This window comes from Rhinichthys klamathensis, unplaced genomic scaffold (assembly GCF_029890125.1).
Source record: "Rhinichthys klamathensis goyatoka isolate OS25496 unplaced genomic scaffold, OSU_Roscu_1.1 h1tg000014l_1, whole genome shotgun sequence".
Taxonomy (NCBI): Eukaryota; Metazoa; Chordata; class Actinopteri; order Cypriniformes; family Leuciscidae; genus Rhinichthys; species Rhinichthys klamathensis.
Window position 1 is genome coordinate 2,980,492 of NW_026606566.1, and position 19,084 is coordinate 2,999,575.

A 19,084-nucleotide genomic window follows, 5' to 3' on the forward strand; every position below is an offset into this window, starting at 1 on the left:
ATGCGCTGCTGTACTTGCAGTACTTGCTGTGCTTGCTGTACTTGCTGTACTTGTTGTACTTGCTGTACTTGCTGTGCTTGCTGTACTTGCTGTGCTTGCTGTACTTGCAGTTTGCAGTACTTGTTCTGCTTGCGGTGCCAAGCCTTTCAACTTTGCTGTACTTGTTCTAATTGCGGTGCCTTGCAGGGCTTGGCCCCGTGTTGCTGCTTGCAGCTATATTTAAAACATGCTTTTGTTGAATGCAGTTCTCAGTCATCCAATCCAATCAGTGGTATAGATCTTGAAACGACACATCATCAAGTGTAGTTGGGGCAGAGCCTGTAAAAGTAGAGCGAAGACAACAACATTTGTTTTTGCTGCCCTTCCTAAAATGTAAAGGACGGTAGCTATTAATCTCATTCATAAACTCCCATTTATACAGTGTGAGACAAAGATCGATTATAATGTTTGCATAAAAAAAAATGGTTTTAAGGCTGTCGCTGTACAGAAGCTGATTATTAATATAGTGTCAGGGAAATATTGACTTTGGTAATCTTGTGCTTTCTGAACATCAACATGTTTGAGTTTAGTCTATTAGGGTAATTAATTGAATCTAATTTTATACGTGGTCCCTTGAGAGAGAGAGAGACTACTCCTTTAAATGAACACTATAGCGGCACCGCTTTATCTCAGAAGATTTTTTGTTCAAACATGGACATGTATATATAATTCATGTATGTATAATTCAAGTATAAGGCATTCTAGTACAGTTCAGAGTACATGAAACAGAATAACAACATCAACTAACATAAAATGAACATATGTCAAAATAATAATAATACAAAAGTACTGGGATAAAAAGTAATAATAATATGAACATGAAAAGCTTTACATTTTGTATTGTTTTATAAGCTTTTTGTTTTGTGATCTCATGTTCGAAAGGATTTCAAAGTATATTGTGAGATCAGTATTACAAGGTGATGTATGAAAGTTTCTTTGAGAGTTATTTTTGTATAAAATTTTCATAAAATAATTAAAAGATTAATGATGTAATTTTGTTTTTCAGAAAAATATGGGTTTTGAAAACCAAGTAAAATGTCATAAGGTTCTAAATTTAAAGTTTTGTTTACATTTTTTTGTCATGTCTATTTTAAAGTCAATCCAAAAAATCAATAAATAGAAAAAGGGCAATAAAAAATAAATGATTTTAACAATAAAACAATGAGGTGTCATTCGTTAACGTACTGTATTAACTAACATGAACTATAAGCAATACATTAGTTTACATTTAGCTGACGCTTTTATCCAAAGCGACTTACAATTGCTATATATGTCAGAGGTCGTACGCCTCTGGAGCAACTAGGGGTTAAGTGTCTTGCTCAGGGACGCATTGGTGTCTCACAGTGGATTCGAACCCGGGTCTCTCACACTAAAGGCATTATTATTATTAGTGTCTTATCCACTGCGCCATCACCACCACCACCACAAGAATAAGAATAAGTTACAGTATTAATCGTTAATTGTTCATGTTAGTTACTAAAAATACTGTTGTTCATTGTTTGTTCATGTTAGTTCACAGTGCATTAACTATCACATCAATCCATTAGAGAAGACATTTAAATTTTATATATATATAATGGTGGTGGTGATGGCGCAGTGATGGCGCAGTTTATATATATATATATGTATATATATATATATATATATATATATATATATATATATATATATATATATATATATATATATATATATATATATATATATATATATATATATATAATCTCTAAAAGACAATATGAGAATAGATGTCAAAATTTCATTTGGAAGAGGAGATATTAAATCAAATACTCAAAAAGAGTTGCATAAGAAGTGGGACAGCTGATACTGCCAGGACAATTTTATTATAAAATTAACTCATCAGTCAAAGAAATATATAATTTTGGAAGATGTATGAAAGATGAGGTGGTTTTAACAAGATTTAATTTGGACACACATCTAAATGCATCACTATTCAAAATAGGTATTACAGGTAAATGTGCCTTTTGTGGGGTAAAAGAAACAGTTGAACACAGGGTTCTCAAGTCTCACGCATTGGCCGTGAGACACACGCAATTCAACCAGTTCACACGCTCACACGCCACACCGTGTATTTCTCACGCTGAAAAGGCAATGCCAACCAAGTTGTCTATGAAGGTAGATTTGTGTCTTTATTATTCAATCAAAATAAAGGTTGTTTCAATCAAAAAAAATATGTTCAATTAAAAAAACCTTCACTTCAATGAAAAAAAAACTTTTCAATCAAAGAAAAAAAGTATTTGAATCCAAAAATATATTTGAGACTCAAAAAAATACATTTGAACACTGCTTTTCTTTGATTGAAAATGTTTTCTTTGATAGAAGTCCGTTTTTTTTTGTTTAAAGCAACCTTTTTAATTAAAGTAACATTGTTTTTTGATTGGACCATATAATGGGTAGGACATTTGTGTCTTTATCATTCAATCAAAAAAGAAGTTGCTTCAAACAAACAAATAACAGAATCAATAAAAAAGTCACTTCAATGAAAAGATAAACATTTTCAAATAAAGAAAATCGTTTTTGAATGCAAATAAAATATTTGAGACTCCAAAAATTGCATTTGAACATTTTTTTTTTTGATTGAAAACGTTCTCTTTGATTGAAGTAATCTTTTTTGTGTTTGGGCCATACATGGGTAGGACATTTGTGTCTTAATCATTCAATTCCAAAAAAGTTGTTTCAATCAAAAAAATATATTTTCAATCAAAGAAAAGACTGTTCAAATGCAAAAAAAAAAAAAAAAAAAAAAAAAAATTACCCCGTGAATAAAAAGGGGAATTAAAGAAAATGTGTTTTTTCAATGTTTTGTTTTTGAATTTTAAGTGAAAAAAAATTTAGAAGTTCAAATTGTTTTGATTGAATCTTTTTTTTTTTTTTTTTTTTTTTTTTGAAGTGCAAAAAGTTTTGAAGTTCAATTTTTTTTGATTGAATCATTTTGAAACAAACGCTCCGCAGTGGGCGGGTGCTTCTCTATTGGTCAGACATGTTTGATTGACAAGTGTCTACACCAACGACATCTTTCTGACAATGAAGTCATGTTCGCGCGCCACTCGCCAGCAAGCAGCTTTTTGCCAGCAAGTGGAGGGAGCAGCCGTGAAGTTGTCGGTAAGTAGATAAAACAGGTTTAAAATAATGGGTGTCATGTTATTAGCCTAGTATGTTGATATTTACATTAAATTGTAAGCTTACTAACTTAGTTCACGTTTTGTGATGGTGTTAGGTTAGATATCTAAATATATTCAGACAGGATAGCAAAGTGCGCGAACGGCTAGTTGATAACGTTCGCCGATGCGCTCGGTGAGTCCATCTCTATATGATTTCGCATCTACCACGGGGTTTTTTCTGTTTTTTAGTGTTACAATGTGTTCATTAACAGTGCAATCCATGCCGTTGTTTACATCCGAGTGCCTCCATAATGGCCGCTCATCCGGGTTACCACCGAGAATGTGACGTCGCTGCGTCCCCGTGTCGCTGAAGTGGCAAATATTGCGCGTGCATGTTGCTAACTCGCAACCATAAAAGCTCGCAACAGCTGCGCTTTCACTACAGGTTAACTACGGAAACTGTGGTAGCTCAAACAAGTCGATCTACTCTTTTTGAGCTAGTGTGCAGTGTGCACTGACTGCACTCATTAGACAAACTGATATCAGTTTATGGAAATGGTCGGAAGTTGTATTTCTCTATTTTATTTTAGTGCAGATTGATAATTGATAATTTACTCTGGTCCTGACTGGTTCAAAGTTTTTGTCTGTTGTTGCTGTGCTCTGTATCCATGACACATTCATTTATAAATGTGATAGCCTACTTATCAATGCAGGTATTGCTGCACTCTCAGTTATAACTCCTCAGTAGTGTTGTTTAGTTAACCGTTAAGCATAATGATAGCTAGCTACCTATATTTAATTGCAACACCTTGCCAGGATGCAGATGGACTTGTTTTTTATGATCAAATTATTTTTTTTCAGGCAAAGAAGTCCACTTATACGTTTTGGAACGGGCTTAGTAAAGGTAAGAATGGATGAGTTGATTTTATTCATGGTTGCTTAAGAGGACCTCCGATTTAAACACTGCTCTTTATATGGATGTCTGGTGTATTGTACTGTAGGACATAACCATTTTCAACACAGTCATTTTTCCTCCCTCCCATTTAGAAAACACTGTTATACATCATCTCTTGTGCTTGTCTTCATGGCCAGGCGATTATCACATACTCAGGTTACACTCCCCTTGCTATTGACTGGATTCACACTTTTTAATCTTTTCTTTTTTAAATAAAGGAATAAATAATTATTAGTCTTTGTATACTCTTATCTGCTTCATCTAAAGTGATTGATGGTGTTATATTTGGTAACAGTGATTAATTTAGGATCTAATCTCTCATTCCAGTATGACCAGCAGGCGGCCACTGCTGCTGCGCAGACTTTTCTGTCGGTGCTCAATCGCACAATAGAAAAACCCAGGCAGGAGAGTCAGGGCATATCTCCTCCTGTAACAGTACAAAATGAGATGTCCAGGTAGTGTAGCCAGCCACCAATATTGCATTTATTTTTGATGTCAGCCATGTGGGTCGTAGGGGATTTGTGAGAGATTATTCCACATAGATAGCCATCCAATGCATATTTATTTATTTTTACTGTGACCTCATTTAGTAAAATATTACAGACCTATTTTACAAACAAGGCTTTCACATTTTTTGACTTTTTGTAGATCATTCCCTGGATTTTTCAAAAGAAAAGCTGTGGAAAAACACATAAACAACAAGAAACAAAAAGCATGGAAAGGATTTGACATGGCCTTTTTCTTACTGAGTGACACAGCAGAAACAACACCGACAACACAAGATGAACTGGAGCTATTACAGGCAGGGCTGGGAAAGAGGACTCTCTTGATCAGTAAAGATTTAAGCCATGAAGAGGTGAGGAGAAGCATCTTTCTTTATCTCCCCCTACCTCCTTAATCATTGCCTTCTCCAAGATCTATTTTTACAGATATACATACATTAAAGGGTTAGTTCACCCAAAAATGAAAATTAAGTCATTAATTACTCACCCCCATGCTGTACCAACCCCGTAAGACCTTCGTTCATCTTCGGAACACAAATGAAGATATTTTTGATTAAATTTGAGAGCTGTAGCACTACCACATAGACTTTTAAGGGACTGCATCTTGACAGCCCAGAAAGTCAATGATGAAAATGTTTAAATATTCCATGTGACTACAGTGGCTCAACTATAAGTTTATCAAGCGACGAGAATACTTTTTGTGCGAAAAAACAAACAAAAATAACGACTTTATTCGACTATTACTTTTCTTCCTTGTTGGCCTGCACGAGACTTGGAAGAGATTTCCACGACGCATGCGCGAGAATTGCGATCTCCTTCAACTACTTCAGTTCAGTTCTCGCTTATGCGTCGTGGAAATCTCTTCAAAGTCAAAAGCCTATGTGGTAGTGCTACAGCTCTCAAATTTAATAAAAAATATCTTCATTTGTGTTCCGAAGATGAACGAAGGTCTTACGGGGTTGATACAGCATGGGGGTGATTAATTAATGACTTAATTTTCATTTTTGGGTGAACTAACCCTTTAAATGTTGTCAATGGTAAATGGACTGAACTTATATAGTGCTTTGTCTTTATTGGTGTAGTTGTCCAATTTACTGGAGAGCACCTACCCGAAAATGACAAGTCTTGAAGGAGGATGGCTTCTATATAAAGCAGCTGGTATGTTAAACAATACATTAGATTAAATGTAGAATCTGTAGTTTTTCCGTTTCTGTTTGTAAACAGTTTAATATTACTTGGTGGTTTGGTGGTTAGCACTGGGGCCTCACAGCAAGAAGGTCGCTGGTTTGAGCCTCGGCTTGGAAGAGGGTTTGAACAGTGGCCTTTTGGTGTGGAGTTTTCATGTTCTCTCCGTGAATGCCCGGGTTCTCTCCAGGTACTCCAGCTTCCGCCTACCATCAAAAGAGTTAAACAGGTTCCCTTGAAAAAGAGACTGTGTCTCAATGGGACTTACTTGTATACATAAAGGTTAAATAAATACTATTTAAACTGAGTGTCCCTCCCCTTTGGCTAATGTGACCCTGGTTTTCGAGCAAGCACTATCCACACCCCTTTTTGCTGCCTATTTTTTTTTTTTTTCTTTATCGACGCAAAGTAAGGTAAGCCTACTTCCTTTTATTTGCTGCGTCTGCCTTTTTTTGGGGGGGTTGGGGTGGAGGAATTATAGTGAATCTGGTGTCTGCTCCAATCAATGAGTTTATGCCCAAAGATCGCTACACCTTTAGCTCTGACATTGGCAAATAAACAAATCTCCACGCAGAAATGTCCCAAACACACCAAAACAAAAAGAAAAGACGAATCACAGTCAGGGAGTTGCAGACTGACTCAAGCGCTTATTTTCAGGGGGAAAACTCCGGATTCTACCTTTTAACATAATGCTATTTGAATGGATTTTGTCCACAATTTCATAATCATTAAGGTGATAATACTTTTCCTCATGTCAACATTTTTCACATACAAGTATGCCATGAATTAGTCAATTTACTCTGGCTAGCTCAGCACACTGATGTTGATATACCTTGTATGCAGGCACTACTTTTAATCCCCTTAAAACTTGAATTTGCAGGTGGGCATGGAAGGAGGAGAATGACCGCTGTCGCCTTAGAGTCAGAGGGATACACTGGCTCTGTTCTCAGAAGCGCCTCTGCAGGAGGGAAATTTATGTTATATATTGCTCCTCTCCAAGAAAAGATTGATATGACACCACTGCCAATGAATGCTCCAGAGTTCAGTCTCATGCCAAAGGCGACATGCACACAGTGCAAAATGGTCATGCCTTTGCAAATGCTAGCCCTGCATGTGCAAGGTGATTGTGAAGGGACATCTCAGACAACTCTTTGTGATTCAGAGGTGAGATGCCTGTCTTGTCAGATTTTTCCACTTAATGCAAGTTAAAGATGGATGTTGCCACCATGCCTCCAAACGAACTGTTTTCAAAACTATCCCTGAATATTCCTGAAAAATTGTGTCATTAATCCAGAAGTGAATCAAAACTATCCCAAAATCCATGTGGTGTTTATTTTTTCTCCAATTGTTATCATCTGTATCTGTTATTGGCATACAATAAATCATGATGACAAAATGAATTTAGTCATAATAAATTTTAAAAATTTATTTGAAAGATGAATTTAAATATTAGAAATACATAGATCAAATATGATTGCCTGATACCCATATCTATAAGAAAACCTGGCTTAAAAAAGTTTATGTTGCAAATTGGCAACTCTTGGTTTGTATTGAATAATAAATGACTGACAACTGCCAATCAGGTTATCTGACACATTGTATGGCTGCATTTTCAGCAAGAAGATGAGGAGCTTGATTCTCCCATTCCTGTGAATGTAGTGCCATCTTCAAACAAGGTGTGGTTCTTTGTAGGACAGAATAATGTTTATTGCGATAATGTTTTATATTTTTATTACTCCTGATTTTGAGTGAAACCATAAATGAGCATTTACCATTAATGATGAGGGGGTTTGCTATCAAAACGTGAACTAATTATGTCTGTACATCTTCCTATTTAGCCAAATAAGATAATATGCCCGATATGTAACAAATACTACCCAATCCATAACATTGAGTTCCACGCTAGTATCTGTGGAGAAAGGTAAGTCAAGTCACTTAATAACATCAAATATTTTGATTGGCTGTGATAAGTTGGAATTCATTGTAACTTTCATTAGTTATAGTCCTGTAAGGAGCCCAGATGATGGACCTGAAAGTCCCCATGATCTGCAAGAGCCAACACAAAATCCAATAGATGACATCTCATGGTACAAAAAAAAAGGGATCTTGAAAGTTTGATTTATCTGCCAAAATATATTTAGATTTTTAAGATGCAAAAATTTATTTTAACAGTGAAGAAGATGTTCTGCGTTGGGTTGACTCAAAAGTTGAGAGGGGGAAGACCTTCAACATTTGTGTCTCGAGGGACAACATGCTAGAGAGAGGTCTAAAGCTTTGGCAGCGGCAGAAGACTGGAGGCCCAGTAAACGAATTAAAAATCACCTTCATAGGAGAAGCTGGCATCGACACCGGGGCATTAAGAAAGGAGTTCCTGTCTGGTAAGTAGTAAGCCACTTACAAGGGTGTAATACTTGGAAATCAACAATGAAAACCCAGTGACTGAGGTTGTTCTCTGGTTTATGTCCACAGAGATGGTTGCTGGGATAGAGATGCGACTCTTTGAAGGAGGGGAGAAGGGGAAGATCCCAAAATACTCAATCACTGACCTGGACAAAAACTATTTCAAGTTTGTCACTTTTATTTATTTTCTCATATTAACGGTATTACTTATTTACATGTGTTTACACAATGGTGTATACTATAATGGTGTACTATGTATACTATTGTGTGTCCAACTACTCACTGGGATCCAAAGTGATGTAAACTGAGAGTTCCTACAACACAAGCAAAACTTTTGTAGTATATTCTATTCTTGGTAACTTGATATCTCAGGACAAACAGCTTGACAGAATTTCATTAAATGTGGCCAGAAGCTCCTGTTGGACTCTGAACTAAGATTTTTGAATTTAAAGGTTAAGGTCCATGTAATCTCACAAGGTGGTTTTAGTCTGAGCAATGTGATCTTTGAGATGTCTTGATAATTTAATCACAATTAGCTTAAATATCCGCTTTCATATTTAAAATATATTCCCTCAGTCTTCACTACATGGGGTAAACAGAGGATGTTGGCCTGGATGGCAAACTGTTACTTGAGGAATATTATACTCACATGGCAGCATTTTCAACAAAAACCTTTCTCTTGGAAACATATTGATGGGAATGGCCAGAATGAAAAAAGTAGGTCGATTCATAATTTTGGCATAACATTACATTTTTATTTCCCCCTCTTATGTACAGAGTTACTGGGGAAGTATTTGCAGTGAGCCTAGGCCAAGGTGGGCCGCCTCCACGCTTTCTTCAAGAGTGGTGTTACCAGTATTTGGTGACTGGGACACTGAAGGACATCACAAAAGAAAACGTGTATGATGCAGAGTTGTCCACATTAATCGAAAAGGTGTGTTTAAGTCTCAAGCACATATCCTTTCTATTATGAAAGTGTTGTGTGAAAAATATATATTTTTTAAATTATGTTTGTAAAATATGCTTTTAGATTGAAAATGCAACTGATGTGACACAGTACACAGAGGAAATCCTCAACTGTGGATACACTGGCCCCATCACATTGGAGCATCAAGACAGTATTGTAAGGTATATGCATTGTTTTTCCATAGCTCACCAAATGTATCATGGATTTTTACCAAGGTGTAGCGAACAAGCTTGGGTCTACAGATGAAGAGTTAAGGTCACTGGGCCTCATTCACAAATCGTGCTACACACAAATCTGTGCTTAAACATTGCGTACAAACTTTTGAAGCCAAACACTGGGAGTCAGTAATGTTTTCAAAAAATTCTGCTGTAAAATAAGCACTCAATGTCCAATGTCTATCTTGTTTTTGTTAGAGCTGTTTTGCTACATGCCACCACGAAGCGTACACCAATGCTTCAACAACTGCGAGTAGGCCTTGAACTCTACCAACTGCTGTCAGTTATGCAAAGGAAACCCAAGGAATGTCGGGATCTTTTTGTGATTGGGGATGATGACAAGGTAAAATACACAAGACGGGTGCTCATAAAGCAAAGACGTATGCCACATGAATGCTTTTCAGACTATGTCTTGCTCACGAGCCTAAGGTAAGGGAACTTTATTTAAATAGCAAAGTTAAAGCACAAAGTGCAATGGAGTAGCGGGGGTCGCTGTTGCCTATCTCCAGCATTCACTGGGCGAGAGGCGGGGTACACCCTGGACAGGTCGCCAGTCTGTCGTAGGGCAGAATAGAAACATGAAAGTCCAAAACCTGTAGGTCTCACACCCCTCGCTTTGAGCTGGCTTTCTGTGTTGCCTTGTCCCCCTCCTTTGACAATTAATGGAGTGGGCTTTTTTTTTTAGATTTTTATTGGCCTTCTGACCTATGATAACTCTACTGTTGAGTTTAAAGTGGTTCATTATTTCATCACCCCACTATTTTACTCGTGATCTAACGACAAATGATAGCTAACGACTTGTGACATTTTAGGATTAGATTCCAATTTAAATAGCACATCTCATACTGGTTTCTGTGCTAAATATATTTTGTTTTGGATATGCTTTTGTCTGTCTTTACTTATAAGATGCAATCCAAATGAACCAGCCCAATGTACTTTATTGTTTCAGGTTGATTCACATTACATCATCTCCAGCCTGGCTCCAGTGATGAGTGATACTGGATCGCTAAAACACAAGACAGAGGCACAGATACTGGAGTTCTTTCAAGATTTCCTTCTCGCCCTGGAGGGTATGTATTGGCAGTATATTTTTACATGTAAATAGCAGAGGTACTCTGTCTGCAGCAGCTGATTTGAAAGGATAGGTTGAATTTTTTTGACATAAATCTGTATGACTTCCTCACCAGCAGCATTAGTGCATCAACAGTGACCTGGCCCCAACTTTGTCCTGTTAGCTTAGATTTGTCTAATTTTCATTGTTAAAAAATAGCTCCCAGCTAGTGTCCAGCATGGATGGAGGTCTCCAGGCAGTTTTTTGCCGGCCTCTCCCTCGGAATGTGATGTCTCTGTCTTGGGCTCAGTCTCGTACTGGTGGGGTTTCAAAAACGTTTTGGTTTTTGTCAAGATCAGTCGAGATCCTGCTTATTTTTTGAAATACTAAATCCCTTTGATCAGTGCCACAAATGTACATCAAAAAAGGAATTTCATCATCAGTGGTTTCGTAGTCAGACATGTTACATTGGCTTGACCCACAAAAAAAAGTGCAACAGCTGACAGGCGGCAGCGCCTCGTGATATGAAATCATACTTCATGTCAACTTCATGTCAAAAAAACAGAACCAACCCTTTAAGGTCAAGTGCAAGTAAAACACATACTGGGAGTAGGGATGGCGAAAACTAAAAATGTTCTTGACCGACCACCGAGCCTCATTAGCCGGTTAAAACCGGTTAACCGATTGGTTTAAAATATGCGCACACACACATACACACAGCCCCAGCGCCGTCACTTTTTAAAATCCCAATACAGCGCGAAACACGAGTCCAGGGGGTCGCACACCGGACGAGAAGCTCAGCGCCACATCTTTAACACATTATTCTCTAGAAGTGTACACACACCGAACGAGATTCGGCATCTGTCCGCGGCGCCCAGCAACGGCTCAGGACCGTGTTCAAAATCCTGCTGCGCCACAGATCGCCATTTACATAGTTTTATATAAAATTTAAATTATTTTTGTCTCAAATCGTTGCTAATGTATCCTGACTGCGCCCTATGCTGCAATATACATGTAGTTTTGCATTCATTTACAGAAATCAGCTGCTTGAATGACAATCGCTGATGTTATTGGATTTTCAGCTGAGATTCTCAATTCATGCAGTTAACGGATGCTCTGAGGTAAAGTTTTCAGACTGCAGACTCAGCAACGATTGTATTTAATTGACAGTACAATCATAACATAGAACAGACATTATCTTCATTTCATGTCATTAAACAAAACAACATTGCTGGCCATATACTGATGAGAAAGTGCGCGTCCGGTGTGGGATACCTGTTGTCCTACGTGGCGCGGCGCAGCGCTTCTCATCCGGTCACTCCGGTGTGCGCGACCCCCCACAAACGCGGCGCCAAGGCGCTTGTATGTAATCGGAGGCTCCTTTTTAGTTTCGAAATGGTTTGGGTACAATGTGATCGCGTTGAAAATAAAGGCGTTAGAAGCTCATTTGAAACATTGCCGTGGCTCAGTTAAGAAAATGACAGCTCCGAGGAGACGCCGCTTTAGTTTGAGGTAACGTTAACGTTAGTGCTAACAATAATAAAGAAAGATGATGATCATTGATCACTCTATCTGTTACCACTGAAATGTAAATGTAATGTATTTCCAAATCTAAGCCCAGCAACTTATATCTGTGTCATTCTTTTAGGTGAAATGGTCCTACACACTATTTTCTTTGCACGCTTCATCCTGTCGTCTGCCCTCGTTCTAACCTCGAGTGTTTTCGCAAATATTATGAGCACGCGAACCCAAACGCTGTGACCTCGCGTCAAATGTTTTTTGTTTGTTTGTTTTTTTACCGACTACTGACAACTTTGATCGGTTAACGTTGATACGGTCAACCATCGGTCAAACGGTCATCGGTTAACATCCCTAACTGGGAGTGTCACTATCATATAGGTATGTGCTTCTACCAGTGCAGCTCCCCTCGCTTTTGGTAATTTCTCTGATGGATAACATTGATGCAGCTCAGTTGTTTTGAATGAAAAATGAAGTGAATTTTGAATTTTTTCACAATTTTCTTGCATTTGACTATGTATATCTAAAGATGGGGATGCCAGTCAGCCTGAGGAAGAAGACAATGGATCACCTCTCTCTGTTCCTCGAGTGATGCAATGGCTGACGGGGCAGGCTCACAGACACCTGCTGGTTTCAGAAAGGCAGAATTTTAAAATTAAAGTTCTTTTTGATCACAGTTGTCTTGAACGCATGCCAAAGCACACAGTGTGCTACCCTGTTGTGAGTGCATGCAGCACCACAATAACATTTCCCACAGTCCATCTGAAAGACAGCGAAGCATTTAACTCCAACCTTGAAATTGCAATTCGATATGGTTCCAGGTTTGATAGGGTTTAACTTTTGTTTTACTAAAGCTGATGTGTTAAGTTAGTTAATTTTAGTTCGACCCTGATCCTCTTAAACTATTAGTAATCAACACTACTGCAAAATGTCTCATGTTGTCTGCTGGGTGTTCTGTTATTTTCTTGCAACCAAGTATTTTTTTTTTCATAATATTTGCTAACATGGTCTTGCATATAGAAAGGTTCTGAGATATACTGTACAATTAATGGTATACCAGCATTGACACCCCCTCCTCCTCTGAAGAAAAATTTAACATGACAGGATCATTTCAATTGGCAACATGCTCAAAAGCTGTTTTGTCTCATGAGTGTTATACACTAGTCTCAAATTTATACAAAGCAAAATTGAAAAACATTTCCTTTTTTGGCATTTCTGCTTGTTTCCCAGATAAGGATGGGTATGGCATTTGCTATTAAGTGTTGACCGCTCCAGAAAGTGTCAGAGGTGTTACAAATTGTGTTGAAGTTATAGTCGTTTGTTACTATAATAATTGTTAATTATTATTATTATTAGAATTTGATCCTATGATGATAATGTATTTTATTGTCATATGAAAATCTGTTTTAAACATTGGTATTCATACAGGGTTTTTACACTCAAGCAGGTCCCAAACTTAATTGATTAGAATATTCAAATGTTCCTATATGGCAGCCGGGCGATTCAGGTTCTACTGTTAAGTCATTATTATTCTGTATTTTGCCCCAACAGTGAAATAATGTTGAATTAAAGAGTAAGTTCTCTTCAGTATATGAGGGGCTGATGCCTCTGATTCTGTTTTTTTTTTTTTTTTTTTTTTTTTAGTGTTTAGAGACGTGTGAATATATAAAAGACAATGAACATGTTGATCTCACAATGGAGAAATTCACTTCTGCATCTTAACCCATCCCCTCAGGGAGCAGTGGGCTGCCACTGTGCGACACCTGGGGAGCAATCTGGGTTTAAGGGTCTTGCTTAGGGAGCCAGAGTGCAGGCAGTTTGGATCAAACCGGGTACTTGCATCCTTCTCAGGGTGCAAGCGCGCTGCTCTAACCACTAGGCCAACACTCCCCACAAATATGACATTCAAAGCTTTACTCAGCAAACACTTTGTTAATCAAATTTTCCCTTCGTGCAACGCCGTGGTAAATAGGAGTGCTGACTGTGGTGCTGCGACCCCTTAGAAAAAGTGGCCGTTTTGCCCTCAGATCATTCACTTTGAATGAAAATGTACTTGAAAACACTTTGTAGTACAGTTATTATGATTTGCCAAAGACTAATAATAGAAGAGAGTTCACTCGTCTGTGTGTTGATTCGGCGGAAAGCCGCACTGAATGTGTACAAAGTTTGTACACATTCAGTGCGGCTTTCCGCCGAATCAACAACACACAGACGAGTGAACTCTCTTCTATTATTAGTCTTTGGCAAATCATGTCATAACACGCCGCTCTACAATTGGATATTGATGTTTCATTCATAATATATTAATTATGCTTGTTTGTTTTACAACTATACAAAACATCTTTACTTTGAAGCTAACCATACATAATGTATTCAAAAAACTGATCATGTCATCACTTTTCTTAGGCCCAAACTCAGCAGTAAGACTTTGTAATCCAGTTTGGACGCAATTCCATGTATAACTGACAGCAGGTCTGTTCTGCGAGAAATTATTTTTATTCTGAACTTTGAAAAGCTTTGTGGAGACGGACAGTAATGTTTATGTATTGACCTACAAATTGCTATCCCTACTTAAAGAAAAAAATCTTTAAAATGAATGTTCGGCATAACCTAATAGTTGTGCTGTCACCTTTTATTCACCCCACCCCTGCTATTTAATTACATATTTATATGGTAATTTATTATAAAATATTTTATTGTCAATGCAGGTTTTTCTGAAAAACAACCCGGTCCCAGAGATTGTTTTTTTTTAAATGTTCTAATTAGCATTTAATCATAATTAGTTTTTTTGTCACATGGACAGCTAGCAGCAACAGAAACAGTAGCTTGGAGAGCTCCACAGCACACATTCCACACAGTCCTCTATTATCTTTCATATTTATAACAAATACATCTTGGCTTGGGGGAACATCACAATATAGAAATGAAAGATCAACACTAGTTATCATTTTAGGATTTAAAGATCCTTGCACTTATTCATTGTAGAACAAAAATTACCATTTAAAAATAATATGAACAACCAATATCTTCACATTTCAAAAGTTCACTTATAAAACAGCAATGCACACAAGCGATAACATTTCATATATAGTTGTATTTTCAAATTTACTATACAGGGTCATGCCATGTAACAACATTGTATTTTACTGCCTTTACTTTAAGACCTCACTCAGTGAGTAAAGGAAGTGTTAACAGGAAGGCAGGGACCAGACAATGGTGGAGTTATGGACAAAGAGCAAGCCCCAGGGGGTAATCAGTAAGGTGACGTAGTTATCCATCAGGAAGCCCCAGGCGTGTTATGGCTGTCAAGCAGAACACATATGTTAAATTTTGGACTTTGACAGAAAATACTTAACTGCCTGTAGTTTAACATTTTAAGGTGTATATGAGAAACCATGTGTTAGTTACCTTCATTCAAAACTGAGTGGTGTCTGAGTAGTCTCTGTCCATTTACACATGGGCTGTGAGCATCAACATACAAAGGTTGGGTTAGTTTTTTTAGAATGCTTTGAGAAAAATGTTTCAAATGTATTTCAAGTAATTTGTAAAAAGTAAGAGCGTGGCAGATAAGCTCACATATAAGGCACTTTGCATTTTATGACTGAAGCATGAAACTATCTACAGCATGTCTGTACACCATAGAGTTTCCTACTAGATGTGGAACCACTTCTGAGTTGGCTTGAAACTTTTTAGAAGCTGTGCACATTTCAGGTAGTTAGTCATTTTTTCACTTTTTTGCAGGCATCTAGCCAATTAACCAAGGTGAATTCTTGCAGAACCCACTATCTATTATAACATTGCTTTAATATGTGAAATCACTTGTAAAAGACATGACAGTTCAGTTAATTTGGGAATACATCCATAGAACGGATCAACACACTAGCGCACGCACCATCCTCCCGACGCACCAACACTCGCATCCCCGCCAGCTGTCAACAGTTACACAGGAAAAAAATCCTGGTGAGAACCCTGCTAGTGGCTAGTTTGTTGCCCAAATAAGAGACTTTAAGGTCTAAAACAAGCACTTACATTTATAAGTGACTTAATAAAAAACAAGCCAGCCATCGCTTATAAAAAGCAAACTTGGTAACACTGTTAATAATGCCAATGGACTTACATTGGGCTGCCATAAAGCTGTTTGTTTTTCTGCGAGAACAAGAACAGAGCCGTGAGATTGCCACCGGGTCGGAGACATGGAAAGTTGCAAGGTTTTCTGGCCAGAAACACTAGGGTTTCTGCAATCGGGATAGCACAAGGACGTTACAGCAAGCCGTTCAGTAAATTATTCTAAAAAATTACTTTAATTATTTTAATATTTGAGATGGATTAGAAAATAAAACCCTATTTATGATATGTTAACAATTTTAAGACCTTTGAAAGACTGAGTTAAGACATTTTAATATCAATCAAGGCCTTAGTTTTATATTGAAGAATTCAATGCCTTTTAAGAGTTTCTATGGATCTGCAGGAACCCTGTGAGACCGGTGCACAGAGTGAACCCTCTTGTCATCCACCATCTTTGGAGGTGAGAGACGAGTAAAACAAATACACGCAAGCACATGGAAATATATTGAGGCCAGAAAAATTGTTACGTTAATTTTAATTTATTATGCAATAAATCGATTTATCGGTTGAAATAATTTGCCATGTATTATTATTATAATTTTTTTTCAAAACATGTTTGCTATAATCATGAAGCACCTAAAAGTGTGGAGCATCACTCACTCATTGCAAAATGAAGAGCACGCAGATATATGTCCCGGCCAAAGGATAAGGAGTCAGAGTTAGGATTCACTTCATGTTGCAGCAGAGCAAGATTCTCTGCAGACAGGGGGGATGGAATATCAGGAACAACAACCCCATGGTCAGTGTCTTCAGATACCTCCTCCTGATGTTCAATGTGCTGAAGCTGCACAAGCCAACAAACAAATTAATGATGACAAAGTTATTGAGGAAAAAACTGTCATGCCAATCAATTATTGCATGCCCACCTCTGCATAGTTTGGCTCAGGCACAGGTGCTTGAAGCATTCCAATGGTCCACATCTGTTGAGGTGTAAGGTTTGCCTCTGTGCTGATCGGATGGTTGTTCCAACTGTCTATGAAATGCTGTAGATCTGACCGCAGACGAGGTATGAACACATATTGCACACAGAAAAGGTGGATCTCATTAGACAGGTCAATGAAGCCGTCTTCCTCTAAGCTGTGTAGTGCATTGTAGTAGTTTGATGTTACACAACTCCAAACATCTCTCCATAAGCGTTCCACTCTGAAAAGAGGCCGACAGACCATGGTTAGAAAAAGAGACAATGGTGTTGTCTTTTCATAAGCAAATGGAATTCATGGTTTTTAAGTGATGCATCCACTTTTAAGCCGGTGTGCGTTTGTTAGTTCACACCAGGTCTGCCTTGATTAGTAAATTAATCGTCATTATGTTGACTATCAAAATAGTTGGCAATTATTTTAATAATTGACTACTTGTTTATTGTTTTTAAGCTTTGTTTTTCCTCACAAGATTGCCTCTGTACATTCTGCTGCCTTGTCTGCCTTTCTGTCTGGTCAGCTTTATTGAATTGTATGCTGACACTTATATAAAAACACACACATACGAGAATAATCATTTTTCCATCTGATTCAATGAGTAAGTGTCCACACTTTTGAGTGGTGCTGTGAATATGCTTCAATTTATATCTGATCTCATTAATCGACTACTCACCAGAATAACTGATGACTAGTCGATTATCAAAATAATCAGAAGTGGCAGCCGTAGTTCACACCAGGACATTTCAATCCGGAGTGGAGAGTATAGGAGACAGCAAACTACAATCAGTGCCAAGGTGTGTACACTGTCCAATATAAGCTGTGACTGCCAACTATAACCAGCATGCCATGGAGCATGTTGGAAAGAAGCCATCTTGACAGAGGATAAACCCACATCCGGTCAGACTGACATAATTGACCAACAAAACAACACAAACATAATGTCATTAATGCTTCTTGTCAGTCTTATTAATAAAATAATAGTTTACCTTCAGCTCTGTCAAAGCAGCTGCTATAAAAAAATGGTCTTTTGTTGCACAAAAGCAGAGTATTGCTTACTCCACCAGAATGAGTAGGATTATCAAAAAAGTAGATGTTGACAAGTTCATTTTGTTACCTCTGGTTATGGACACTTTTGCCTGCTATAAAGCTTCCACGGCCTGTTCCTCGGACAGTAAACATACACCTGGCAATGTCGACATTTTCCACCCCTTGATCAGCTCTCACTCTGCAAGAAAAGCAAATGCTTTTCCCCCCATATATGACATAACTTCATAATCAGCAGCACCTCATTTTTTTATTTCTCCTGCAATTAAATATATACCTTGAGGGCCATCCATTTCTCTGAACACTCTCCATGAAGAATCCAAAAGCAGTTGATGCTTTGTTGTTTGCTGCTGTGTCCAGATACAAAATCTATGAAAGAGGTAGATGCGTACCATGTATGTTGTGAACTTATTAATGAGGGTAAATACCTTGTGAATGAATAGAAAACATTTACCTTCCTGGAGAATCCATCTACACCTCCAAAGACGACAATGTTATACCTTTAAAAAAATGGATTTGAAAAAAATATATTATTCATTGTTTATTACAGGCTTATGTAGAACTCCCACATCATACAACACAGTGCATTGGTCAACAAGCAACATCATACAAATGTAAAATAAGTTCTGCCAGATAAGACGTTCATTTACCTTATCAATTTATGATTTGTATCAATGTGGACGAGAGACAGGGGAGCAGGAACAGAGTACCGTCGTCGAGCAATGCAACGAAGCTGAATCATCCTGGAAATGATACCAGCACCATCTACACGTTGCAAAGACAGCCTCACTCTTTTCCATTGAAGACGAAGGCCCATTGCTTGGAGATTTCCTTTGACCATTCTGTAGCCCGCATGCGGCATCCTTCCCTTAATGGCTCTGACTTTCTGGTCTAATTCGTCATCAGAAATTAAAGAATAGCATGCCCTCACTGAAATGTTATGGTCCTTCATTCTTCTGTAAAGAGTTGACCTTGAAATGCCATGCATTTCTGCTAAATGAACTAGGGGTAAAGAGGTATCCAGCAATGTCTGTAGTGTGTCA

General features: G+C 37.8%; 1 protein-coding gene and 1 long non-coding RNA gene across 2 annotated transcripts; one reads left to right on the top strand and one right to left on the bottom strand.

The window, feature by feature from the left end:
• The first annotated feature begins 10,033 nt into the window (after positions 1-10,033).
• On the top strand, positions 10,034-13,545 carry LOC130104579 (uncharacterized). Its single transcript, XR_008809508.1, has 2 exons — positions 10,034-10,456; positions 12,485-13,545. It is a non-coding gene; the product is annotated as an uncharacterized LOC130104579 (long non-coding RNA).
• A 1,841-nt stretch (positions 13,546-15,386) lies between these two features.
• LOC130104630 (uncharacterized) lies at positions 15,387-18,538 on the bottom strand. The gene is made up of 6 exons (XM_056271259.1): positions 18,496-18,538; positions 18,319-18,410; positions 18,112-18,222; positions 16,947-17,223; positions 16,681-16,864; positions 15,387-15,416 (listed from the first exon to the last, which is right to left on the bottom strand). The coding sequence occupies exons 2-6, from the start codon at positions 18,351-18,353 to the stop codon at positions 15,406-15,408; spliced, it is 618 nt and encodes a 205-aa protein (XP_056127234.1). The 5' UTR covers positions 18,354-18,410; positions 18,496-18,538; the 3' UTR covers positions 15,387-15,405.
• Positions 18,539-19,084: the final 546 nt, after the last annotated feature.